Source organism: Vidua chalybeata, chromosome 15 (genome assembly GCF_026979565.1).
Source record: "Vidua chalybeata isolate OUT-0048 chromosome 15, bVidCha1 merged haplotype, whole genome shotgun sequence".
Classification (NCBI taxonomy): domain Eukaryota; kingdom Metazoa; phylum Chordata; class Aves; order Passeriformes; family Viduidae; genus Vidua; species Vidua chalybeata.
This window is the reverse complement of record NC_071544.1, coordinates 10,615,094-10,635,574: the sequence shown is the minus strand read 5'-3', so window position 1 is coordinate 10,635,574 and position 20,481 is coordinate 10,615,094. Positions and strand designations below refer to the sequence as shown.

Sequence of the window (20,481 nt, the reverse complement as noted above, 5' to 3'; positions counted from 1 at the left end):
AATTTATATCTGTAAGCTAAAAATTGCTTTTAGTACCTTCACATCCCCAGGTGAACTACTGCAATTTTGCCATGTGCTTGTGTCCCATTAGATGGCACTACACAGGAGATGTGTGACTGTTGTGTAACCTGCAGCTAAAGTAAGTGCTGAAAATCTGTCACTTGGATATCAATGGAGGAAGGACTTAATAGATTATATTATTGTATACTACTGTAGAGAGCCTGGGGGAAACCACAGGAAGGCTGGGAAACACGAGTTTTCCCATGCATAAGAAGCTGAATTATTGACAAGAGAGTGGAGTAAGAAATACATAAGTAACATTTGTGGTTTTCCTATGACAAACAATTCATTCCTATTTGTTAAGTTCTGCTAGAAGTTGCCTTAAGTGTAGTTTCATGGAACAGTCACCTCACTTCTGTGTCAGCTCACTTGTGTGGTTCCTTACATAACTTAGATATTAATGAACAGAAATTTAAAAGGGAGGAGACCCAAGTATCTGTAAATGACACTGAAACCATCTGCTGCTTTTTATTATACTGTTAAACAATGTATTTTAAAAGTTCATTTTACAAGAATTTATTAAGTGTAGGTGAGTGCTTATCAAACTTGTATTTCTGCAATTACATTAAAAAATTACAATCTGGTTTTGCAAAGCAAAAGCATCCATGATATCCACTGAATTTGTAAATTTAGCAGGAAAGGTCCTAAGCTGCCATCAGTGCAAATGAGAGCTGGAGCCTGTTGTGTTTGCTGGTTTGTTTCATAGACTGCAGTTTTATAACCAATTTCAGAACAGTTTTTTGAGTTTCAGTTTGGGTTTCTTTTTCTGCTATCTTAAAAACAATCAAAAATACTGAATATGAAGAATGTTCAGCACAAATACCACAGTCAAAACTGAAAGCCCCCTGCTTTCCTGCATTACATGACTTTGGACATAGAAATGACACAACACTAGTCTGTACACAAGCATTTGAGAAACTGTACCTGCTGGTAGCTCAAATCTGTATACAGTTTAGAAAAATACATCCAACATGTGCCTTATCTGTCCATATTTGTTTTGAAATTATGTCAATAGAGCTTAATCCTCTACCACGTTATGCAAGTGTCCCTTATTTATATGAGTGGTTGCATCACTCCAGGGAGGCTGTTCAGAGGAGAAAGGGCTGTTTGTGTGTTTGCAGCTTGCCAAAAATGAGTTTTGAATGTATTTACACAGTATTTTATACAAAGCTGGCTAAATCTCTGTATATGACCTTTGAAAAGAAATATATAGATATTAAAATTACAGAAAATGTACTTAACATCTCCATTTGCAAACTTTTTGTGACTTTTGATCATGTATGTGCCACGAAAAGTATTCTATTTACTCTTTTTTGGGGAACAACTACTTTAAAAATGAAGGCATTAATAACAGTATTTCTTAACCATTGTTTTAACATGTTAAAATGGTATTAATTAGTACTACATCATGTATTTCTAGTTTAAAGCTGTAATGGGCAATACATTACCTTGAGACCTAAAAAAACTTCTTTCTTGTGCTTTTTTTAATAAAAGCAAAGACTAGATTTTAAAAATGGTCTCTCTGTACAGATTACTTTTACAATTGTGTGAATATGTATAATGAACTCTGCATTTGTAACCAAGAGTAAACTTTCCAAATTGTAAATGTTCAGGTTGTTATTATAAATAGCTAGTAAATATCTTAACCAGACAAGAGTTCAAATAAAGATTAACAGCCATTAACTTTTTCTCCACTGTCTTTTGTTACTTAAAACCTGACCTTTATGAAACAATGTAGTTAGACTAAGTTCAATCTAACTTTAAGTACATAGCAATTTGGTTTTGCATTCTCCATGTTGCACAAAATTTAAACTGCTCCTGTGTTCATTAATTGCAACTAGAAATAATTAATGGTGGCTATATCTAGTGAGCAAAATCTGCCAACTGTAGTTTTTAAATTATCTGTTCTGTTTTTCTAGAGTTTTTAAAAGCTGTTTGTTAGTTTAAACCAAAAGAATGTGAACGTGTATTTAGAAGGAAAAAAAAGGTGTCATTTTCTAGAATCAAGTTGGAAAAGCTGATGAACTTGGTTATAGGATACACCACCTGCAGTAGCAGAACTCGATGTATCACAGTACCTCCTTTCTGGTTCTTTTTCCTATTTTTCTTTAGGTAATTCCAGTCAAATAGGAATGGAAGAAAGACCATTCTAATCTGATTGACAGCATTTCCTCTTTTAATCCTAACTATTACCTACTTTAGGATTGGCTTTGAAGGAGTCAGTCAGGTACCCACCTATCTGCCACCAACCAAACACAGGGGTACAGCATGTAAAATGTTGGGTTTACTTCTGCTTTAACAATTAAGTACGTGGAAGAATTATTTCAGTTCTACCACCTTGGCTACCTGCTCCAATTATTTTCAACTGTAAAAGAAACTTCCTCAATGTGTATTTCAAATGAAGAGTGCTATAGCTGTACTAACGTTCCTGAAGAGCCTGTTCCTCCCTCCGAGGTGAGTGGGATGCGGGGCTGGATGAACCCGAGCAGGGTAAACCCCTGGGGCGTGTGGTTTAAGGGTGAGCTGCCAGCAGCCCTGCAGGGCCCCAGGGGCCGCAGCCTGTCCCCATCTGTCCCCACTCCTGCCTGCGAGGGAAGCGCCGCCCCGCCCCGCCGGGTCCCTGGGGGAGCTCCTGCCCCGCTCCCGGCGCACGCAGGACCCGCGCCGCGCTCCGGGCGCTCCGGCCGGGCAGTGCCCGCGTCCCTGCGCCGCTGCCGCCCCTCCCCTCTCCTCCCCTCCGGCCCGGCCCCGCGGGAGGCGGCCGCTCCTCCCCTCCCTCCTTCCCCCTCGCTCCGCCGCCGGCCCGCGCGGCGCCGCGGGCGGCTCCGTGGCCATGCGGGCGGCACAGCCGCGCTCCCGGCAGCAGACGCTGGCCCTGCGGCGGCAGCTCGTCGGGTGAGTGCTGGGGGCGCGGGGCCGGGGCCGGGGCCGGGGCCGGGGCGGGCGGGCGCTGCCGCCGGACGTGGCCGGGAGCGGGGCCGAGGCGCGGGCCCCGCCCGGCGGCAGCGCCATCGCGCCCGGGCTGAAAGAGCGGCAGCGCCGGGGCGGCGCGCCCGCACAGCCCGGTGCGCTGCTGTAATTAACAAGAATTAGCCTTTCTTAAGGAGGGGGATTACGAAACTGCACTGTAAAACCCGTATGATACCGACTGCGCCTGTTTAGAGTCTAAACTGCTTAGAAAGCGTTTTCTGCGAGCCCGGCGGAGGCACGGCTGGGGCTGGAGGCCGTGCTGGGGCCAGGCGAGGTTCTGGCTCTATTATAGCCCATCTTTCAGGAAACCAATTATACCAAAACCGTGATGGAATTAACAACAAACATCTGCTCTCTTTGACAGAATGAGGAACAAGACTCAGTTCTAAACTTCCCGGTGGTGTTTCAGCCAGCCTAAAGAAAGTCTTAATTCTGTAGACCCTCACCAACTATGGCAACACAACTCTTTTATTCAACTAACACAACTCTTTTATTCAACTGTGGGCATATTTTCATATCATATATATTCAAATCCAAGGCTACTTTTATGTGTTGTATAAATACAAAAGTTGGGCTGAAAGTAAATGCTGAAATTAGAATTATGCCAGTTACATGCACCTGAAAAATACTACACTGGGTATTAAATCTTTTTCTGATTTGCCCTGCCACTGGCAACAAAGACCCAGCCTCCACAAGCACTTTCTTAGCATCTTTTGAACAAATAGGAGAAGCTTACAAACCCTCAACTGTTTTGCCAGCTCACACAGAAAGTATCAAGATACCTGTTGGGGAGGGATAATGAAGCACTTTCTTACTTCACCATTGTCCTTTGTCATCCATTTGACAATGGTTTAGTATTTATTGTCAAATTATTTCTGTATAAGCCATTTTTTACTAAATGAAGTGTGGAAGTTTGGCATGGCCCTTCAGTCTCAAATCTCTGCAACTGCTACTTAGGCAGATGTGTTTCCATTTTACTTGTTTGGCAATTCATTTAAAAAGTGAAACAAAACAAATGCACTTAAGTAAACCCAGCCTTATAAAAATCACTCAGTGTTCCAGCTACGGTTAATGAAGTTTTAACAGTCACCTGCAGCAAACTATCTGGAAAATCAGGATGTTGGCAGTAATAGCAAGAACGTAATAAGACTAGAAAGAACATAGCACAAGGTAAGAGACACAGAAGAACAAAAAGGGCAGACAGCACAGACAGTAAGGAATTGCAGTTAAGACAGGATGAAATTATAGAGGCAAGTCCTACTGCTATGGCTAGACCCTAGAGCAGGATTTTCAGGTTTGGAGTGTGCTTTTTTCCTGTTAATCTAAGAAAATTTGAGTACAAGGCTTTTGGTTTAGGGGCCAAAAGCAGGATGACTGTGCCAGCAAACAGGAGAAATGCCTTTTACCAGTAGGATAAACTAAACTCACTAAGATTTATTTTGCTTTCTGATGTTTGTCATAGCTCTTCTTGCAAGCTGTTTTTTCCTAATGATCCAGTGAAGATCATGAAGGCCAAAGGCCAGTATATGTATGATGAGAATGGGAGACAGTACCTTGACTGCATAAACAATGTTGCTCACGGTAAGCTGAAGTCATGGTATTGGATGTTATTTGATGCTGTGGTTTTTTAAGCAGAACAAAGAACAATCAGTACTTTCACTGTGGTTGCACTGTGCTGGGGAGGGGGTGTTTAATTGGAAAAGTGAAAGGAAACTTTCTTGAGTGTGTAGTTTGGGGAATTACAGTGTTTTTGAATTTGGGTATGTGAATGTGCTTTCCAGACTTGCTTCCTGTCCTGTCTTCTTAGAAATGTGTCTAAAACACCGTTTTTTTTTTTCCATGGAAACTCAAGTAAAGCACCTCACTTAAACGAACAAGTGACATTTTGTTTTTGTAAAACTTACTATTAAGTGTACAGTCACAGAACCACTGCTCAGTGTGGTTCCTTAATTGTGTATAATTAAGTCACTGCTGCTTTCTTACAGGATTTGAAATCTCTCTAACCTAACCCCTACCAGGGGTAGTAATTCTTTGATAGTAAAGCTTACCTGCACCTTGCCAAACTCCTGAACTGTGTAAATGCCTAAATCCAAGCATCAAATGAGACACTATTTGTTTTAGCATATCAATTTCCAGTACTAACTACAAACCATGAATACAGTAAGAGGCAACTTCAAACTTTCTGAGGAGCACAAAACTGTTTTTACAAGATGTACCATTATTAAGGCCCCTGTACTATTAGAGAAATATAAGTGTTAAGCTGTCATATAAATGAACACCGTGGGTAATATGAAAAACTCTCAAACCACTCTCCACATTCTCTTGCAGTTGGACACTGTCACCCTGATATAGTAAAGGCAGCCCATGAACAGAATCAATTGTTAAATACAAATTCTCGTTACCTTCATGACAACTTGGTTGATTATGCAGAGAGACTTTCAAAAACACTACCTGAGAAATTATGTATCTTCTATTTTTTGAATTCTGGGTAAGTTGGGTACATTAGAATTGATGCTGAGGCTTTACTAGGTATATACAGACAAGTACACACTTTCTTATCAACAGCCAGTTTCAGTCTGGTGTGGATGACCAGATACTGACAAAAACCAGGACAACGGGTTTGGTTCTGCAAGTTCTCCACCTGGGAACTAAACTAGTGCTTTATTGAAGAAGAGTTTTATTCCATTTGTAAGAACTTGGACCACAAAACAGTAATGTAAATACTTGCTGTATTCGTTTCTTGTCGGATTTGCCTTCTGATTTGACAGTTATTCTCAAAATTAAATTTAGGAATGCATTGCTTTTGTTGGGGGGGTGGGTACATAAGCAAACTTCATATGGAAGAAAAAAAAAGCCAGATTGTTTCTGAAGTAGTTCCTGTACTGTGGCTTTTTAAGATGGATTCTGTTCTGGTGAACAGTCCTACCTAGTGAGTGCTGATTACTAAGGAATTTGTGCACAACATGCATCAAGTTCTGTCTGTTCTCTGCAGACCCAAAGAGCAGTGCAAGGGAGGTTACATTTCAAAGCTCAGGATATCCACAATGAAACAGTTACTGAATTTTTCCATTGTAGATCTGAAGCCAACGACCTTGCCCTGAGATTGGCACGGCAGTACACAAAACATGAGGATGTTATCGTTTTAGACCAGTGAGTACATTGGCAATTTGGGGGTACAAGGCTCAGTTTTGGCCCATGGTCAGAGCATTTCTGAAATCCTCCTGTAGTAGAAAGACTAACCAGGAAGCTGAGGGAAGTATTTTTTCCCTTTGTTCAGTATTTGCCAGCCCAGCCCTGAGAGCTGTGGTTGGGCTCTCGAGTAGTTGACAGCTGTTGACACACTGGAAGGAGGCCAGCAGTGGCCTGCCACGATGGGAAAGGAGCCACAGCAGTGAGGAGTGCTGGGTTTGTTCCGCTCCAAGACACAGCCAGATAGATCTCACTGCAACTACTACTGTCTCATGGGAAAGAGCAAAAAAGATGGGAGCTAGGTGTGAAGATATATGGTGACAGGAAAAAATACTAAGTTCAAACCTGAGGAATATTTTGATGAGACATAGGAAAAAAAAGTCTTTGCCATGAAGGGAGTCAAATTAGAACAGGATGCCTACAGTCACTGGAAACTCCATTGTTGGAGGATATTCAGAAATAGGCCCTTCCCATTGTTCTGCAATCTTGTGATACTGCTCAGGGGTTCCCTGCTGTGATTCCAGTCACTGGTGCAGGCAAACCAGTGCTAAGTCCTGTCCCTCTGCATCCCTTATATTAAAAAAAAAAATCCGAGTAGCACTAAGCTTATTGATAGAAAAGAAATTGCAAAGCTGTTCTCAGCTTAAGTTACTGAATTTCCTACCAGGTGATAGCAGCTGACGACTTTTTACTATTTGGAATGCTAATACTAAAGAACTCTTGATACTGAGAAAATTACTGTTTAGTTCTGACAATTGTTTTTTAAGTGCTTACCATGGACATCTGACATCTTTGATTGACATAAGCCCATATAAATTCAGAAATCTAGAAGGACAAAAGGAATGGGTCCACGTGGTATGTACTTCAGCCTATATCTACCAATTACTTGTCAATTGAGTGAAGTTGTTTTTATGATATATTGAATACAGGATACTGTTCTTTTGCATAGGCTCCTGTTCCAGACACATACAGAGGACTTTATAGAGAAGACCATGAAGATTCAGTAACAGCCTATGCTGATGAAGTAAAAAATATTATTGAGCATGCACATAAGAGAGGCAGAAAGGTAAAACATCATTTCCTTAACTGTTTGTCTTGTCTTAGAAATGAATGTGCCTGACTGCAAGTGCAATTCAGAGTTACTAAACTAAGTGCTATGAACTTGTGAAAACGAAAAGATCACATTAATAATCAAAAACCATCTAAGGACAAAGAGCTTGACCCACAACTTCCTGTTTTGTGTTCAAACATTATATGTTCTGTTTCAGATTGCTGCATTTTTTGTTGAATCTCTACCAAGTGTGGGTGGTCAAATCATTCCCCCAGCAGGGTATTTTCAGAAGGTTGCAGAGTAAGTGTTCATTCATTATCTTTTTTAACTTAATATATTTGGTAAATAGATCATTCTCTGCCTGCTGTAGCATAAAGCTTGATAGGTAGGAAATTACCCAAGCCTTCATATTAGAATGTGAACTTTGTATATGGCAAAGGTCTGCTTATAAACACTCAGTATACAATTTAGGTTTGTATTTGCTTGTTTCCTCAAAGTTTGCAAAGTGACACACTCTGCATGTTCCTAAACAGTAAATGCTATGTTCTCTTTCCTTTTAAGAGACAATCAAATCTTTTATGTTACAGGCATGTGCACAAGGCAGGAGGTGTATTTATTGCTGATGAAATTCAAGTTGGCTTTGGCAGGGTTGGCAAGCACTTTTGGGCATTCCAGCTTCAGGGAGAAGATTTTATACCTGATATTGTCACTATGGGGAAACCAATAGGAAATGGGCACCCACTTGCTTGTGTAGCAACAACAAAAGAAATTGCAGAAGCATTTGCGGCCACAGGAGTAGAGTATTTTAATACAGTAAGTAAACAGTTGCCCACTTCTGTAAAGGAGTCTGTGGATTAAAATTAGATACTCATGCTGTGTTTTTATTAGTATTTTCCACACAGTAACTAAAGAGGAACTGTGTTACTGTACTATTTCTATGTTTCTAGTCTATGATTCTATGTTTTTGGCTCCATCTGATAAAAAGTAGTAATATGCTCCTTGTATCACTGAGGCTGCACTTTCAGTGACATTATTTCATCTTTCTTCCCTTTCCATGGCTCTCTGTATTCCTTTCCTGGGCTCAGTTTGGTGGGAACCCTGTTTCATGTGCCATTGGATTAGCTGTGTTAGATGTAATTGAAAAGGAACACCTTCAGGCTCATGCCACAGAGGTAGGCAACTTCTTGATGAAGACACTCAAGGAGCAGCAAATCAAGCATCCCATCATCGGTGATGTCAGGTATCAGTGCCTTATTTACATTTTTAGTCGCTTTCTCTTTGGTTCAGTCAGTCCAACAACTCAATCCAACAGATGTTGTTTTGAGAAATTAATTAAATGTTGTGTTTTCAGCAAAAATAAAGAGCCTCCTGTACAATTAAGTAAAACAAACTTGAGCTTATCAGAAGTCTCACTTATTTTGCCACTCTGGGCCAGTACTGTTTTATCAGTTTATTAGCTGCTAAAGGAGTTCACTTTCCTGTTTGAACTCAAAGTTCAAGTGCACATGGTACAGAAGTGATGAGCTAGATGGAAAACATGCTTAACATCCTGTCCTGCTATGCCAGTGTGAACAGACAGAAGTCTGTATTACTACATTTTTTTCAGAACAGCAAAACCTTCTTCTGCCAGTAGCCAAACATCAGGTAATTCTCATGCAGTAATGGTCTGGTCTTAAAAATAAAATCTCATTTTTTAGTTCACTTGTAGTTCCTTTCTCTGACACTGACAGACTGACTGGTTTTATTTCTGTTACAGAGGTTGTGGCTTATTCATTGGAGTGGACTTAATCAAGGACCAAGCAGAAAGGACTCCAGCCACAGCAGAAGCAGAGGTTTTAATAACAAGGTAAAATCATGGAGTTTCTCAGTGGGGGAGGGCAAGCACACAGATTACCCCTCACACTCAGGAGTTGCTAAAATACAACCAACTGGCCAAAACTGACACCAGTCAGTGTAGGAAGGCACTGTGTGACAGCCTGCAGGCTGACGTTGGAAGTTTTTCTGAACTACATGCAGAGGTAAATGTAATTCTTCATTCTTGCTCTTTCCAGACTTAAGGAAAAATATATTCTTCTGAGTACAGATGGGCCAGGAAGAAATGTGCTGAAATTCAAGCCCCCAATGTGTTTTAATATGGAGGATGCAAAATTTGTTGTGGAGACAATTGACAAAATACTAACAGGTAAAAAAAAAATTATCAAAACCCTCAAAAACAGTGGGTGGTTTCTGAACTTTCTTGAAGACAATGCTGAGCTGCTGAGCCTGATTTTCAGATAATGCTAAAATGGAGCCAAGATGGTAAATGCTGAGCACAATGGTAAATGCTGAGCAGAGTAACTTCTCAGTTACTCTGTGCTGAGGTTCCACAACAAAACTACTTCCTCTACAGATGCACTTGTCTTTTAGAACAGTTTTTCTCTGGCTGAGGTTTGAGTGTTTAGCTTATCTGAACAAGCACAATTTGTAAAAGAGGTCCACATGTTCCTGAAAGCCATAATCTGTGTACTTTTGCCACTTAGCTTTTTATACAACTTCTACACACTCAGCATTAAGAAAGTTTGTGACTTTTTTTTTTTTTTACACTAAGTCATGGCTTTTCTAAGTTGTTGCTTTATTCTCTCTCCAGATATGGAAAAAGAATGTCTGAACCAACAGAAAACACCTATTTGGTCCACCTGAGCAGGTATTTACCTAGAGTCACCCAGAACCATTTAAAAGCCAAGGTTCCTAAACATAATTTCACAAGCACTGTCAGAATAAAGCTTCCTCAGAGATGCTGTTACTCAAAGGTTGCAGGAATTTCTGGGGATCTCCAAGCATGGACCACACATCCAGCATTCACAACTGCCTTCCATCAGTCTGACACTCCCAGCAACACTGTGTGCATCACTTGTTGTAAGCAAGGGCCAACATGTCCCAGACATGACTGTCTCTGGAGCATGCAAATGACTGCACATCCACACAAACAGAGCTTTCTTTTCTGCTTGCTGCTCAGTGCCTTCAGGCTCCAGCCAGAAGCTGGTCCAGCTGCATAACCACTTCTCAGCAGATCTCCCCTTAAGTGTCATTTCAGGTTCACAGCTGGCATCTCATGCTTCAGGATCCATTTACCCCTAGACAAAAAGTTTGTGGGTATCAGAGTAAGATTGGTCTTGTTAAGTCTTCATAGTTTTGTTATCTCTTCATCTGTTGAGGTCCCTCAGTAGATTGCCAAGAGAACATCTAGCTGCAACTCAGTTTGCTGCACACTCATGAGCACAGTGTACACTTACAGTTACCACCTTGGTAACAACATCCTTTGGTACACTTAGTACTTCTTCAAACTACTCTAAGAGACAACCAGATGTTTAGATGAACTCTGGATAGCTGGGCAGGAATGCACCTAACATGGTCATTGTGAGCAGTGTAATCATTAGTGGCCTCAACCACCATGAGATTCACAGTGCTATGGCCCTGAGCTAAGGAGAAATATGTTTTTAGTTCAGTGTATATTAGTATAGCAGGCACAAGAAAAATGTGTTAATATTTTATTTAGCAAGTTAATGGAAAGACATACAGCTGTTTATACTACTTATTCTTAGGAACAGAAAGATTACTTAACAGTGCCAGTGCAAATTAGAGGCCTAATGACTTAATGTACTTATCTGTGATCTAAACTAAGCAAGAAAAATGCCTTTATTTTCTACAGGAAACCAAGAATGCAAAAAGCCTCTTACTACGTACAGTACTAGTAAGACACTTACATATAATGTAAGCGAAAATGAGGCAATTAAGTAATTTCTTTTAATGATACTTTTACAAAAAAAAAAACCGTAACATTATTTTCTTTCCATAGGTTTCAAACAATGTTCAAGATCTACTACTAAGAAACATTATTCTACTATAATAATGCACATTTAATCTTCATCCTAGCATGTCTTAGACCAGATAAGTCACCTTTGAGTTTTCTGTTTTCATTTATCTTGTTTTTAGTAAAAGCCCTAAGAGAAATAAATTTTACAAGAGCTTGTCTCAACTCTGGCAGTGTGGAATTGGCTTTTATTTAAAACTGCATATTTAAAACTGATTATAAAGGAGGTTTTTTCTAATGGCCACTACAAAATACATTTTCTAAATTGATGCACTTTCAGGTTATGACTTTTTCAAATTACAGTGAGCCAATGGCTGTTCTGATATCTTCAAGTCTTCAGCTACCTATGCAAACACCATTCGAGGTGCCAGTACACCCAGTCCTTCCCAGGACTCTGATGAGTTTCAGCAGCCAGTGTCAGAACAAGGTCCCTAAGTAGCACTATATTCAACACACACTCTCAAGCCACCAGGTTAAGTCAAAAACTTCAATTCCAAATTCCTAACATCAAACACATGAAGGACAGACAGCTGAGGGCCATGGCTCCCAAACCACTTCTTACAAACACAGTCTGTCCTGTAGAAATATCCAAGTAGGATTAGTAAATTAAGAGTAGTTTACAGCCATAAGCAACAACCTTGTGTACAAGCCTTTACTTTCACCAGGCAGTTCTTTGTATCACAAACTTTTCATGCAAAGAGGAAAGGGAAAAAGCCAGCTCTGCATTTAAGTACCAGTATCCTCAGTTTTTGCCTAAGGCCACATCACCTGTTAAGGAAGCATTACCTGAGCACCTACTTACAAAAACCACCACAGTAACACCAGCTGACAAACTCTTGCTAGGACACTACTAGCCAGAAGGACTGCAGCACAATGGTCCTGGTATCATGCAATTTTCCCACTAGAGGGCCAAGTGCTTGCTAGAAAAATATTCTGCTACCCCTTATTTCACAGAAAAAATACCTGAAGTACGTAATAAAGTATTTAAATTTTAAATCTTGAGACAGTAATACTTCTAAATACTGTATTCATTTGTTTCAGTGATCTGCTGTTTTTTTATTTGCAAGTAAGTTGGGCTGGAGGTTACATGGTCCAGCTGTAGAGTTGTCAATATAAGATTTAAAATCTGATTTTTTTTTAAAGACTGCCACCTAACACCAGAAGAGTCTTACAGACTTCTAAACTTAAAGCAAGTTTTCTTTGCAAGGACAACCAGCAGGGAGCAGCAGATTATAGTCCATGCAGAAATAGCTGCATCCCTCATTAAAAAAAAACTGGAAAGGTCACTAGTAACGTGTGTTTGTTTCTTGTCTTAGTTACTTGGTTTGATTCCACTTCCAGGTGTTCCGTGTTCAAAAAATATTGCCAGATTTTAGCTTTAAAAGGAGATTAACATTGAATTGATCACTGCAACAAAGATGAGAAGTTTACTTTGTGCAGCAGAGCTTGCTACTTATATTCTGCAACAAGACAGGCAAATCACATGACTGTTATTGCCTTAAAATAGCAGTAAACTGAAAGTAAAGTCAAAAAAAGGAGAGTATTACTAGCTGGTCACTCATCTCTAAGAGAAAGAGATGTTTTTTCCACCCACAACTGCAGTGGTGGTTCTTTTAGCCTTTTCTGTTGTACAAAAAGGCTGCAAAAAATTCAGACTTTGCATTGGTGATTTAATGTCTGTCCAACCTGTCTTTCAAGGCAGGTATATACAGTCTATTAACAACTGCAGACAAGTCTCAGACTCAAGACAGTGAAACATGAAGGAAGTGCAGCCAGCTTCTTGCACACCTCTTGGCTCACTCCTGCAATGCTGTCCAGACCCCCAAGCCCTACATGAACCCTACAGCTCTGGCTCCTCCTAGCAGAGCCCAAAGCAGACACCACTACAGTTACTCTGAGCCTCTGTGCTTGCCTAGAGCAGAGCCACCACATCACCAGCACAGCCCCACCACAGCTGGGGCTTCTCATCTGAGCTGTCCTCCACAACCTCCAGGCAGAAATGACAGCAGGTTTTAGCTGCCACTTAACTGCAAGTGAACACAACTACCAACACAGCCTTCTAGTTTCAAGATTAAAAACATTTAAGCACAACTCAATCTATCAAGGTACTGCCATGAGCTAAGTTCTGGGAACAGGATACTGGTGTTTTACTAACACATGAGCTGAAGAATGGCACAAGACACTAGATTACGCCTTTTTTATTTCAAAAGCTAGGATAGCTTCAATATCCATGTCATGGTGAATCAGAACACATGTAAAATACCTTACAATACATTAGATTCCAAAAAGGTACCAAAAAGTACAGTAAAATTAACACTTCCATTACAGGAAATGTATGACACAAAAACAATACAAAATAAAAAGGTGGAAAGTGACACTGGTTCCCTAAGATGCATCTCATTCTGTACAACTGGAGTAATGCAGAGTCCATAGTTAACTCCAAGAGGCAGTCCCTAGATGCAGAGCTGCAGCTTTAAGCAGACCCTCAAAATCAGTTTCAGTTTAACCTATTAATAAAATCATTAATTAATATCTTCAGCAATGCTGAAAATTACACACCACACTGTCTAGACAACTAGTTATTGGTAAGTATTAAACATGTAGAACATTTCCAGGGAGCTCTTCCAAGTAAGATGCACATTTAACAGGCCATAGAAATTTATTGTAAAGTTAAATTTGGTACAGAACTGAAGTATCCATCTACAGCATTGTATACAAAACCTATGCAGTCATTTTCCAAAAGAGACCATGCCACTGCATACCTGAATAAGTTTGATCAATATGGCTTGTAGTTATTCTGATGACCACCACGTCTTGGTGTCTTCCCATAATTTGCACTGCCTTGACCTATGAACAAGAGAACAAATGCATTAAACTGCTAATTAGTTATGTTTGCTTATACCCAATACAGTTCTCTTTACTTACTGTAATCATAGCCTGGTCCATATCCATAATACCCATATCCTGAATAATCATAGCCTCCATAGCCACCATAACCTTGCTGATAGCCGTATCCTTGATTCCCATAACCCTGGTTCCAGTAATTGCCATAACCTTGATTCCAATTTTGACTTTGAGCTATAGAAGGGAAAACCATCCACAAAATCCCATTTTAGTACACACAACTTATTTAGAATGTGTCCATACTAAAGTAGTGTGTGTGGTACTTACCGCCGCCTCTTCCACCTCTGCCTCTTCCTCCATAGCTACCTCTTCCTCCACCACTACTGAACTGTTGCTGCTGGTACACTTCTTTTGGCTGTGCTACCTTAATCTCACACTGCAAACAAAAAAACAAGGAAGAGTATGTGAAGTGTCTCAGAGCAGCATTGCCCCACCTGAGCACCTGGAGAAGCCAGAGGTTCCTCTGGAGGCAAAGGAGGTGTACGTGCTGTGCTCCTGGTCAGGTGAGCAGCACTAATGCATATCCAGGGACATCTGATTTATTGTGCCACCTGGGCAAAGGTAAGTCACTGTCAGCCTTTCCAAGAGGCTGCTGCTCTCAGGGCTTTTATCCTGCCTAGTCCCTACCATCAATTTCACCATGGAAGAGGTGCTGAGGCCACCTCTCCCATAGGAGACACAAAGCTGCCCTCTCACCTGGCACAACCTCGAGGACAAGGCTGCTGCTATCAGACTGCTTCACCTGACCAGCACTGAATGAACAGGATTCTGAGAAATGCACCAGAACAAGTTTTCCTGGCAGCCATTGTACACCCTACACAATGTGTATGTGGATGGACTGTACCATAACCCTACCAACACCTGAAATCACCATTTATCAAATACTAACAGGTAAAACCAACCAGAACAGACATTTTCAAGACAGGTTCCCAGGCTGCAGTTCAAGCTGTCAGCCATTCGCCAAGTTACTGGATCTGTGCACAGTCCAAGATTAAAGCTACTGTGCTGCAAAAGGAACAGCAGCACCTGAGTAAGCCTGGCTTGGAGTTCTTTACCACAGGATCTTTTAAGGTAATCTGCTTTTTATTGTCTATGGCTATAACACAAAACCAAGTCATAGTTATTATACAGAAGTTTCTCAGCTCTCTTGGCATTTAGGCATTCATCTCTCCTAAAAACAAACTTCACTGCTAACCACTGACTTTCCCACTGCATTACATTTGCCAAAATTTGTTCTGGATTGTGTCAAGACCAGTCTTAAACCAAATGCAATCCAAGTCAGTGTCAGACAGTATGACCCAGTGTGATAAGGCTCTGAAGTTATGTGGTCAGCACTGGCCTCAGAGCAAAAGAACAAGGACACCTCAAGTCAGTACACATCATTTGCCTCCAGTCTCTCTATGTTTGTTGATCCATGAGCCTCTCTCCATCAGTTATTCCCTCAGATGAGCAGTCAGCTGGTCAGAGCATCTCACACCACCCTTACAGTAGCTCCCATAACCAGCTGACCAAGCACAAGCTTCCATAAGTGTACATTCACTCCCTGGATCCCTGTAGTGGGTTTACATGACAAGGTTTGGGGAGCAAGGGGGGCTGCAGAAAGGAGCTTCAGAGAGAAGAAAGCAGAAGCTTCCCCCCAGCAGACAGAGCCAGTTTCAGCCAGATGCTTGCAAAGTTAAACATCTGCAAGGCTTTCATTTATGCAAGTGCTGAAAATAGGCATTTACCTGTCACGATGGTTTACATTGCTACACTGATACATAAGCCAATTCCACCACATATATTTAATGAATGCAATCAGATACTTAATATACAAAAGGCCCTAAAATAGAGCAATGAAAGCCACAAGTATGGTCTAAGAGCTTTGGTAGCCCCTGTGACAGAACTTAGGGCAAAACATCGCTATGGTAAACTTTAAGCTGTCCCTATTGTTAATTTGGTACTTTGACACAAGAGGTCTACAAAAGCCTTTTCAGGTTATAGATGTAGAGGTATTATCCTTGGACTAAGAGTTACAAGTCAGAATTTCTACCTTGCTTCCGCTGACATTATGGAATTTCTTCTCCAAAACCTTCTTCACTGGATCCTCTTCCTTGAAAGTGATGAACACAAATCCCCTCCTTTTGTTGGTCTTTGGATCCATTGGCAGTTCAATTGCTTCAATCTGAATATGTGAAATACTATTTTCAGATTCATGTTTTAGATGAACAGTTAAATGCACAGAAATTGGGACAGCAAAATTGTGAATTTTCTCTTTCTGCATTTTATGTAACACCAAAGTTGCAAGCCTTTCTATGCTAACAGTGGCTTTCAGATCAAGGATTTTCATTTTACAACTCTTCAAACTGGTTTTAACATCAGCTAAAATGCTTTGAGTTTAAGACAAGGGTCTCTGACTAGCAATGAAGCACCTAGTGCAGTAAGTGCCACCTTTGCTCTCAAGCTGGGAAACTTCTGGATGTTACAGAAGGCTTGATACATCTGAAGTTAACTTACTTTGAAACTTGCAAATTATTAATAAACTGAACAGTAAGTGGAGACTATACTTTCAGAGTTTACTAAGATACCATTACACACCTCTCCAAACTCTCCAAAGTATTCCCTGATTTTCTCTTCTGTAGCTTCTGGGTTTAGCCCACCAACAAATATTTTCTTCACTGGATCCTTTTTCATTGCCATGGCCTTCTTGGGGTCAATTAGTCGTCCATCTAGTCTGTGTTCTTTCTGTTCCAGAACCTAAAAGACAGTTTGGTATGATTAACTCAAGCTGAAAAGTTTTCCCTATTAGTTAAGCATCTAAAATATTTAGCTTAAATTCACCTTTTCAACACTCCCAGGTTCTTTGAAGAGAATAAATCCAAAGCCTCTGGATCTTCCTGTGTTAGGGTCCATCTTTATCGTACAGTCGGTTACCTCACCAAATTTGGTGAAGTAATCTTTCAAGTCTTTTTTGCTTGTATCCCAACTGAGGCCACCAACAAACATCTTCCTGAAATTTCAAGGAGAGAAGAGCTATTCAGATTCAGGAAGCACTCGAGAAAAGCACAGTAAGATGCTCAGTGGTACACACCTCAGCAGCATTGTCAGAACAGGACTGTCTGTTCCAAGTGCAACACCTGCATCTTTTCAAAAGCCACTGATATTACAGGAGTGCACAAGGGTGGGCTTCTCCCCCCTCTTTTTGAGGGAAGGCCACAATGCACCCTGCCATTGTTTTGGTGATATAAAAAATAGTAAGACTAGCCTGAAATATTCCTTGCCAGTAACTTAGGTTCTTAACAAAAGTATTCCATCATTTGCAAGAAAGCAGCCTTGATTATCAAGTACTGCCAACTAAGTTCTTGCAAAGAACTTAGGATCATTCCTACTGCTCTGAAAGCATTCAGCAAAGAAGGTAAGGTATCAAAAGGCAAAGTATTTGAGCTCTCTTAGCTTTTGGTTAAACAGCTGTAAAAATTTTCGTCCAGGTATTTGTGACCTCCAGTAACAGTCACATACAACAGATGGGACTTTGGACCTGCCTTAACTACTATGTTGTGCACTTCTTCCTGCTTAGTTACTGAGTCTAGCTCTGTCTTCATCAGTACTACAGGAGTCTCTCCATCCTCAGTCTCTAATTCCAAGTAGGCAGATATAGTTCTTCCCTGCCCACTTTCCCATACAAAATACCCTCTGAAGGAGGATATCTAGCTCAAAGAACTAAATTCAAGGCAAAATACAGAAGTGAAGCTAACAAACAAAACAGTGATAGCAGGCAATAAAGCATTTTTCAAATGCTTCACTTCAAACGAAAACATTAATAACATGGCTGCGATTTCTATTTTCATAGTTTCCAAGGTAACAAACTAAGCTTTTAAAAGCATTCGAGCCTTTTTATCTAACTATAGACTGAAGCAGTTTAAGTTATTACTCTTGTTTGGAGACAACCTAGATTGGCACTAGAAGGTAGAAGAACTTCAGAAATTAAAGTATGCTTAAATAAAACTGGCTTTTGGTGTTTATATGTAACTTTGCAATAATTGGCATCTGTTTATGTACAAGAGGCAACGGGGGTGGGGAACCTTACGTGGGTTTTTCCCTTTTTTCTTAAACTGGGTGAAACCATACCCTTCTATCAGCTGAAGTCAAGTTTTTTTCAGCAGACCACACTGTGCACTCTTGATGAGTGCAGCAGGAAGCACCGGGTTCAAATACAGCGGCTGCTTCCTGCAGCCATTACAGCAGAGCCTTGGAGGATCGAAGTTTATTCGGCCTTTCAATAAGAGGTCAAAGAAAGGGGCTTGGGGGATTCCTTCCCATCCCAACAGGCTGCTCTAACCTGACAGGCTTTCCACAGCACACCCTGTCATCGCTGACCACACTTAGAGAACGATCAAGGGATTGGGGGATGACAGGAATTTGTCTGGAGGCAGTTTTGGCCGCTTTATGGCATTGCCACATGCTAAACTCACCTCGTACCACAGCACACTTTGCAATTTGCAGCGCTTTGTTTAGTAACTAGAAAAACTGATACCTAATTTAAATAACACAATATTTAAAACTTTTGAACCTTTGAAACTAAGACAAAAATCACGGTATTTGGCTTTTCCTTCAGAGGCCACATAAACGGAACAACTGCACCCTTAACACGCAGTTATTTTTCCCTCTTGAGTGTATTTGTGCAGCTAAGTTGAAGCTTATTTTAGCTCCTAATAAAACACTGTAAAATCAGTGCCTTGGACAGCACTACATTCTTCACATACGCCAACCCCTCTGAATAAGTGCTTTTCTAACAAGTTTCATTTCATACCGATTTGGGTCTGAACCTTGTCACTTCCTGTTCATGAAAGGAAAATGCTATCACCCCAGCATAAACAGTAAAGAAAAATTCATACAGAGCTAAAAGGCCTAGTTCACAATCCTTCTAGTGTCTGCAAAGAGTACATCCGGCTGGGAAGCTTGTGCAAGTGTTACTCGTTCCTTTATAGTCAAAAATCTATTACACTGGCTTCAGCCCTCTGTTTGACCTAAGAGATTTGACCCTCTGGTTCAGAGCTCAGCAGTAACAAAGGGAGTTCCAATTAAATACATGGAGTAGCCTAACAACAAAGAAAATGTTTCTTTGTTATTTTTTAATAGCAAAGAAAATAACCAAGAAATAACCACATAATCTTCGTGCCAACTACGTGTGTTTATGAACAGACCAACTATGATATGAAAGAAATTTCTCTTATATGCACGAGTATTCCACTACCAAAGCACAGCGAAACTACACTGCCTCCTCCAGAAATCCCTTGCAAGACTTAAGGCATTTTCTGACAATGCTGCAAAGTAGCACACCAAAACAGCTCTTACCGATTTAAACACACCGCGCATTATCTCAATCGTGCTGATTTTCCCTTTACTTCCCTTAAAAAATACTTAGGTTACCCCCGCTGCCTTCCAAGGCCAGGATTATTTTTTATGTGCTTTACACAAAATAGTCACATTTACATCGACGCCAGTAGCGATGGGCCATGCGATCCCCGCAAAGTTTCAGCCAGTCGCCCTCCCCCAACAGAAAGCAACTCCCTCCATCCGCCCCTTTCGCTGAAGAGGGAAAGGATGAAGAAAACGCGGGAGAGGTAAATCCCCTTCCATTTTACAGCGTGAGACGGCAACAGCCCCGCTCGGCGCCCCTCCCCCAGCCGCCACATGGCGCCAACAAAAGGCAGCGCCAGAACAAAGGAAGCGCTGGTGCTGCAGGGCCCCGGCTCGGCGGGGCCGCTCCCGCCGCCCTCCCCGCCGGCCCGAGCGGGCCCGGGGGCGCTGCCGCCGCAGGGCCGCGCCGGGCCCGGCGCTCCGCACATGGCGCCCGCGCTTACCCCGCGTCCTCCTCGTTCTTGCTGGCGTTGATCTGGTCGCCCTCGGCCCCATTCTGGCTGGCGGCCGTGCCCGCTGTTCCCGCCGCTGGGCCGGCTCCCGCCGCCGCCGCCGCTCCCGCTGCTCCTGCCGCTCCCGCCGCCGCAGCGGCCCCGCCGGTCTCGGCCTGCTGCTCCCCAGCGCTCTCGGTCGCTTCGTGCCCGTTCTGGGTGGCGCCGGCCGCCAGCTGCTGCTCTGCTTCCGACATAGTGCCCCGTCCGCAGAGGCAGAGGGACGAGAGACGCCTGCGAGAGACGAGCGCGGGTCAGCGCGGCGGCTCCTCCCCGGCCGGGCCGGTCTGATCCGGTCCGCTCACACCCCTCCCCCTTCCCGCCGCCATCCCTCTCGTACTCACTTTTAAAATCCGCTCCCGATAAAACCCGGGCTGACCGAAGTCTAATTAAAACCGCCCCGGCACTGGTGCTGGAGCCGATCCCGCTCCCCGCGGCTGCTCCGCACCGGCCGCACCGCCACCGCCGCCTCCCCCTCAGACACGTACTCGGGCCCGCGCCCGCGACGCGTGGCCGCCTTTATAGCGCCGGAGCCTGCGCCACACCGCAACAAGGCGCGTCCTGGT

At 42.1% G+C, this 20,481-nt stretch overlaps 2 protein-coding genes across 9 annotated transcripts in view; one reads left to right on the top strand and one right to left on the bottom strand.

The window, feature by feature from the left end:
• Positions 1 to 20,405, bottom strand: part of HNRNPAB (heterogeneous nuclear ribonucleoprotein A/B) — a 28,955-nt gene extending 8,550 nt beyond the window's left edge. Inside the window, exons 1-9 of one of the 5 annotated variants that reach the window (XM_053956246.1) lie at positions 20,260 to 20,405; positions 19,868 to 20,149; positions 16,845 to 17,013; positions 16,602 to 16,760; positions 16,057 to 16,188; positions 14,292 to 14,400; positions 14,046 to 14,198; positions 13,883 to 13,967; positions 10,315 to 10,383 (exon numbers count right to left, since the gene is read on the bottom strand). In XM_053956246.1, coding sequence (XP_053812221.1) covers positions 13,897 to 13,967; positions 14,046 to 14,198; positions 14,292 to 14,400; positions 16,057 to 16,188; positions 16,602 to 16,760; positions 16,845 to 17,013; positions 19,868 to 20,112 — 1,038 coding nt within the window. In that variant the 5' untranslated portion in view covers positions 20,113 to 20,149; positions 20,260 to 20,405 and the 3' untranslated portion in view covers positions 10,315 to 10,383; positions 13,883 to 13,896. Of the gene's footprint in view, positions 1 to 10,314; positions 10,384 to 13,302; positions 13,968 to 14,045; positions 14,199 to 14,291; positions 14,401 to 16,056; positions 16,189 to 16,601; positions 16,761 to 16,844; positions 17,014 to 19,867; positions 20,150 to 20,259 lie in introns of those variants that run through there. The other 4 variants (XM_053956245.1, XM_053956244.1, XM_053956243.1 and 1 more) reach the window with 4 other exon arrangements.
• On the top strand, positions 2,852 to 11,285 carry PHYKPL (5-phosphohydroxy-L-lysine phospho-lyase). Of its 4 annotated transcripts, none has more exons than XM_053956241.1 (12): positions 2,852 to 2,955; positions 4,493 to 4,611; positions 5,359 to 5,518; positions 6,106 to 6,180; positions 6,987 to 7,074; positions 7,169 to 7,285; positions 7,488 to 7,570; positions 7,858 to 8,083; positions 8,356 to 8,510; positions 9,027 to 9,116; positions 9,322 to 9,452; positions 9,897 to 11,285. In XM_053956241.1, exons 1-12 carry the CDS (start codon positions 2,894 to 2,896, stop codon positions 9,947 to 9,949), a joined length of 1,359 nt encoding a protein of 452 aa, XP_053812216.1. In that variant the 5' UTR covers positions 2,852 to 2,893; the 3' UTR covers positions 9,950 to 11,285. The 4 variants fall into 4 exon arrangements, 3 of the variants coding, with proteins under 3 accessions (XP_053812216.1, XP_053812213.1, XP_053812214.1); XM_053956239.1 differs by lacking the exon at positions 2,852 to 2,955 and having other exon boundaries at positions 4,487 to 4,611; positions 9,897 to 9,953; positions 11,106 to 11,285; XM_053956238.1 differs by having other exon boundaries at positions 9,322 to 11,285.
• Positions 20,406 to 20,481: the final 76 nt, after the last annotated feature.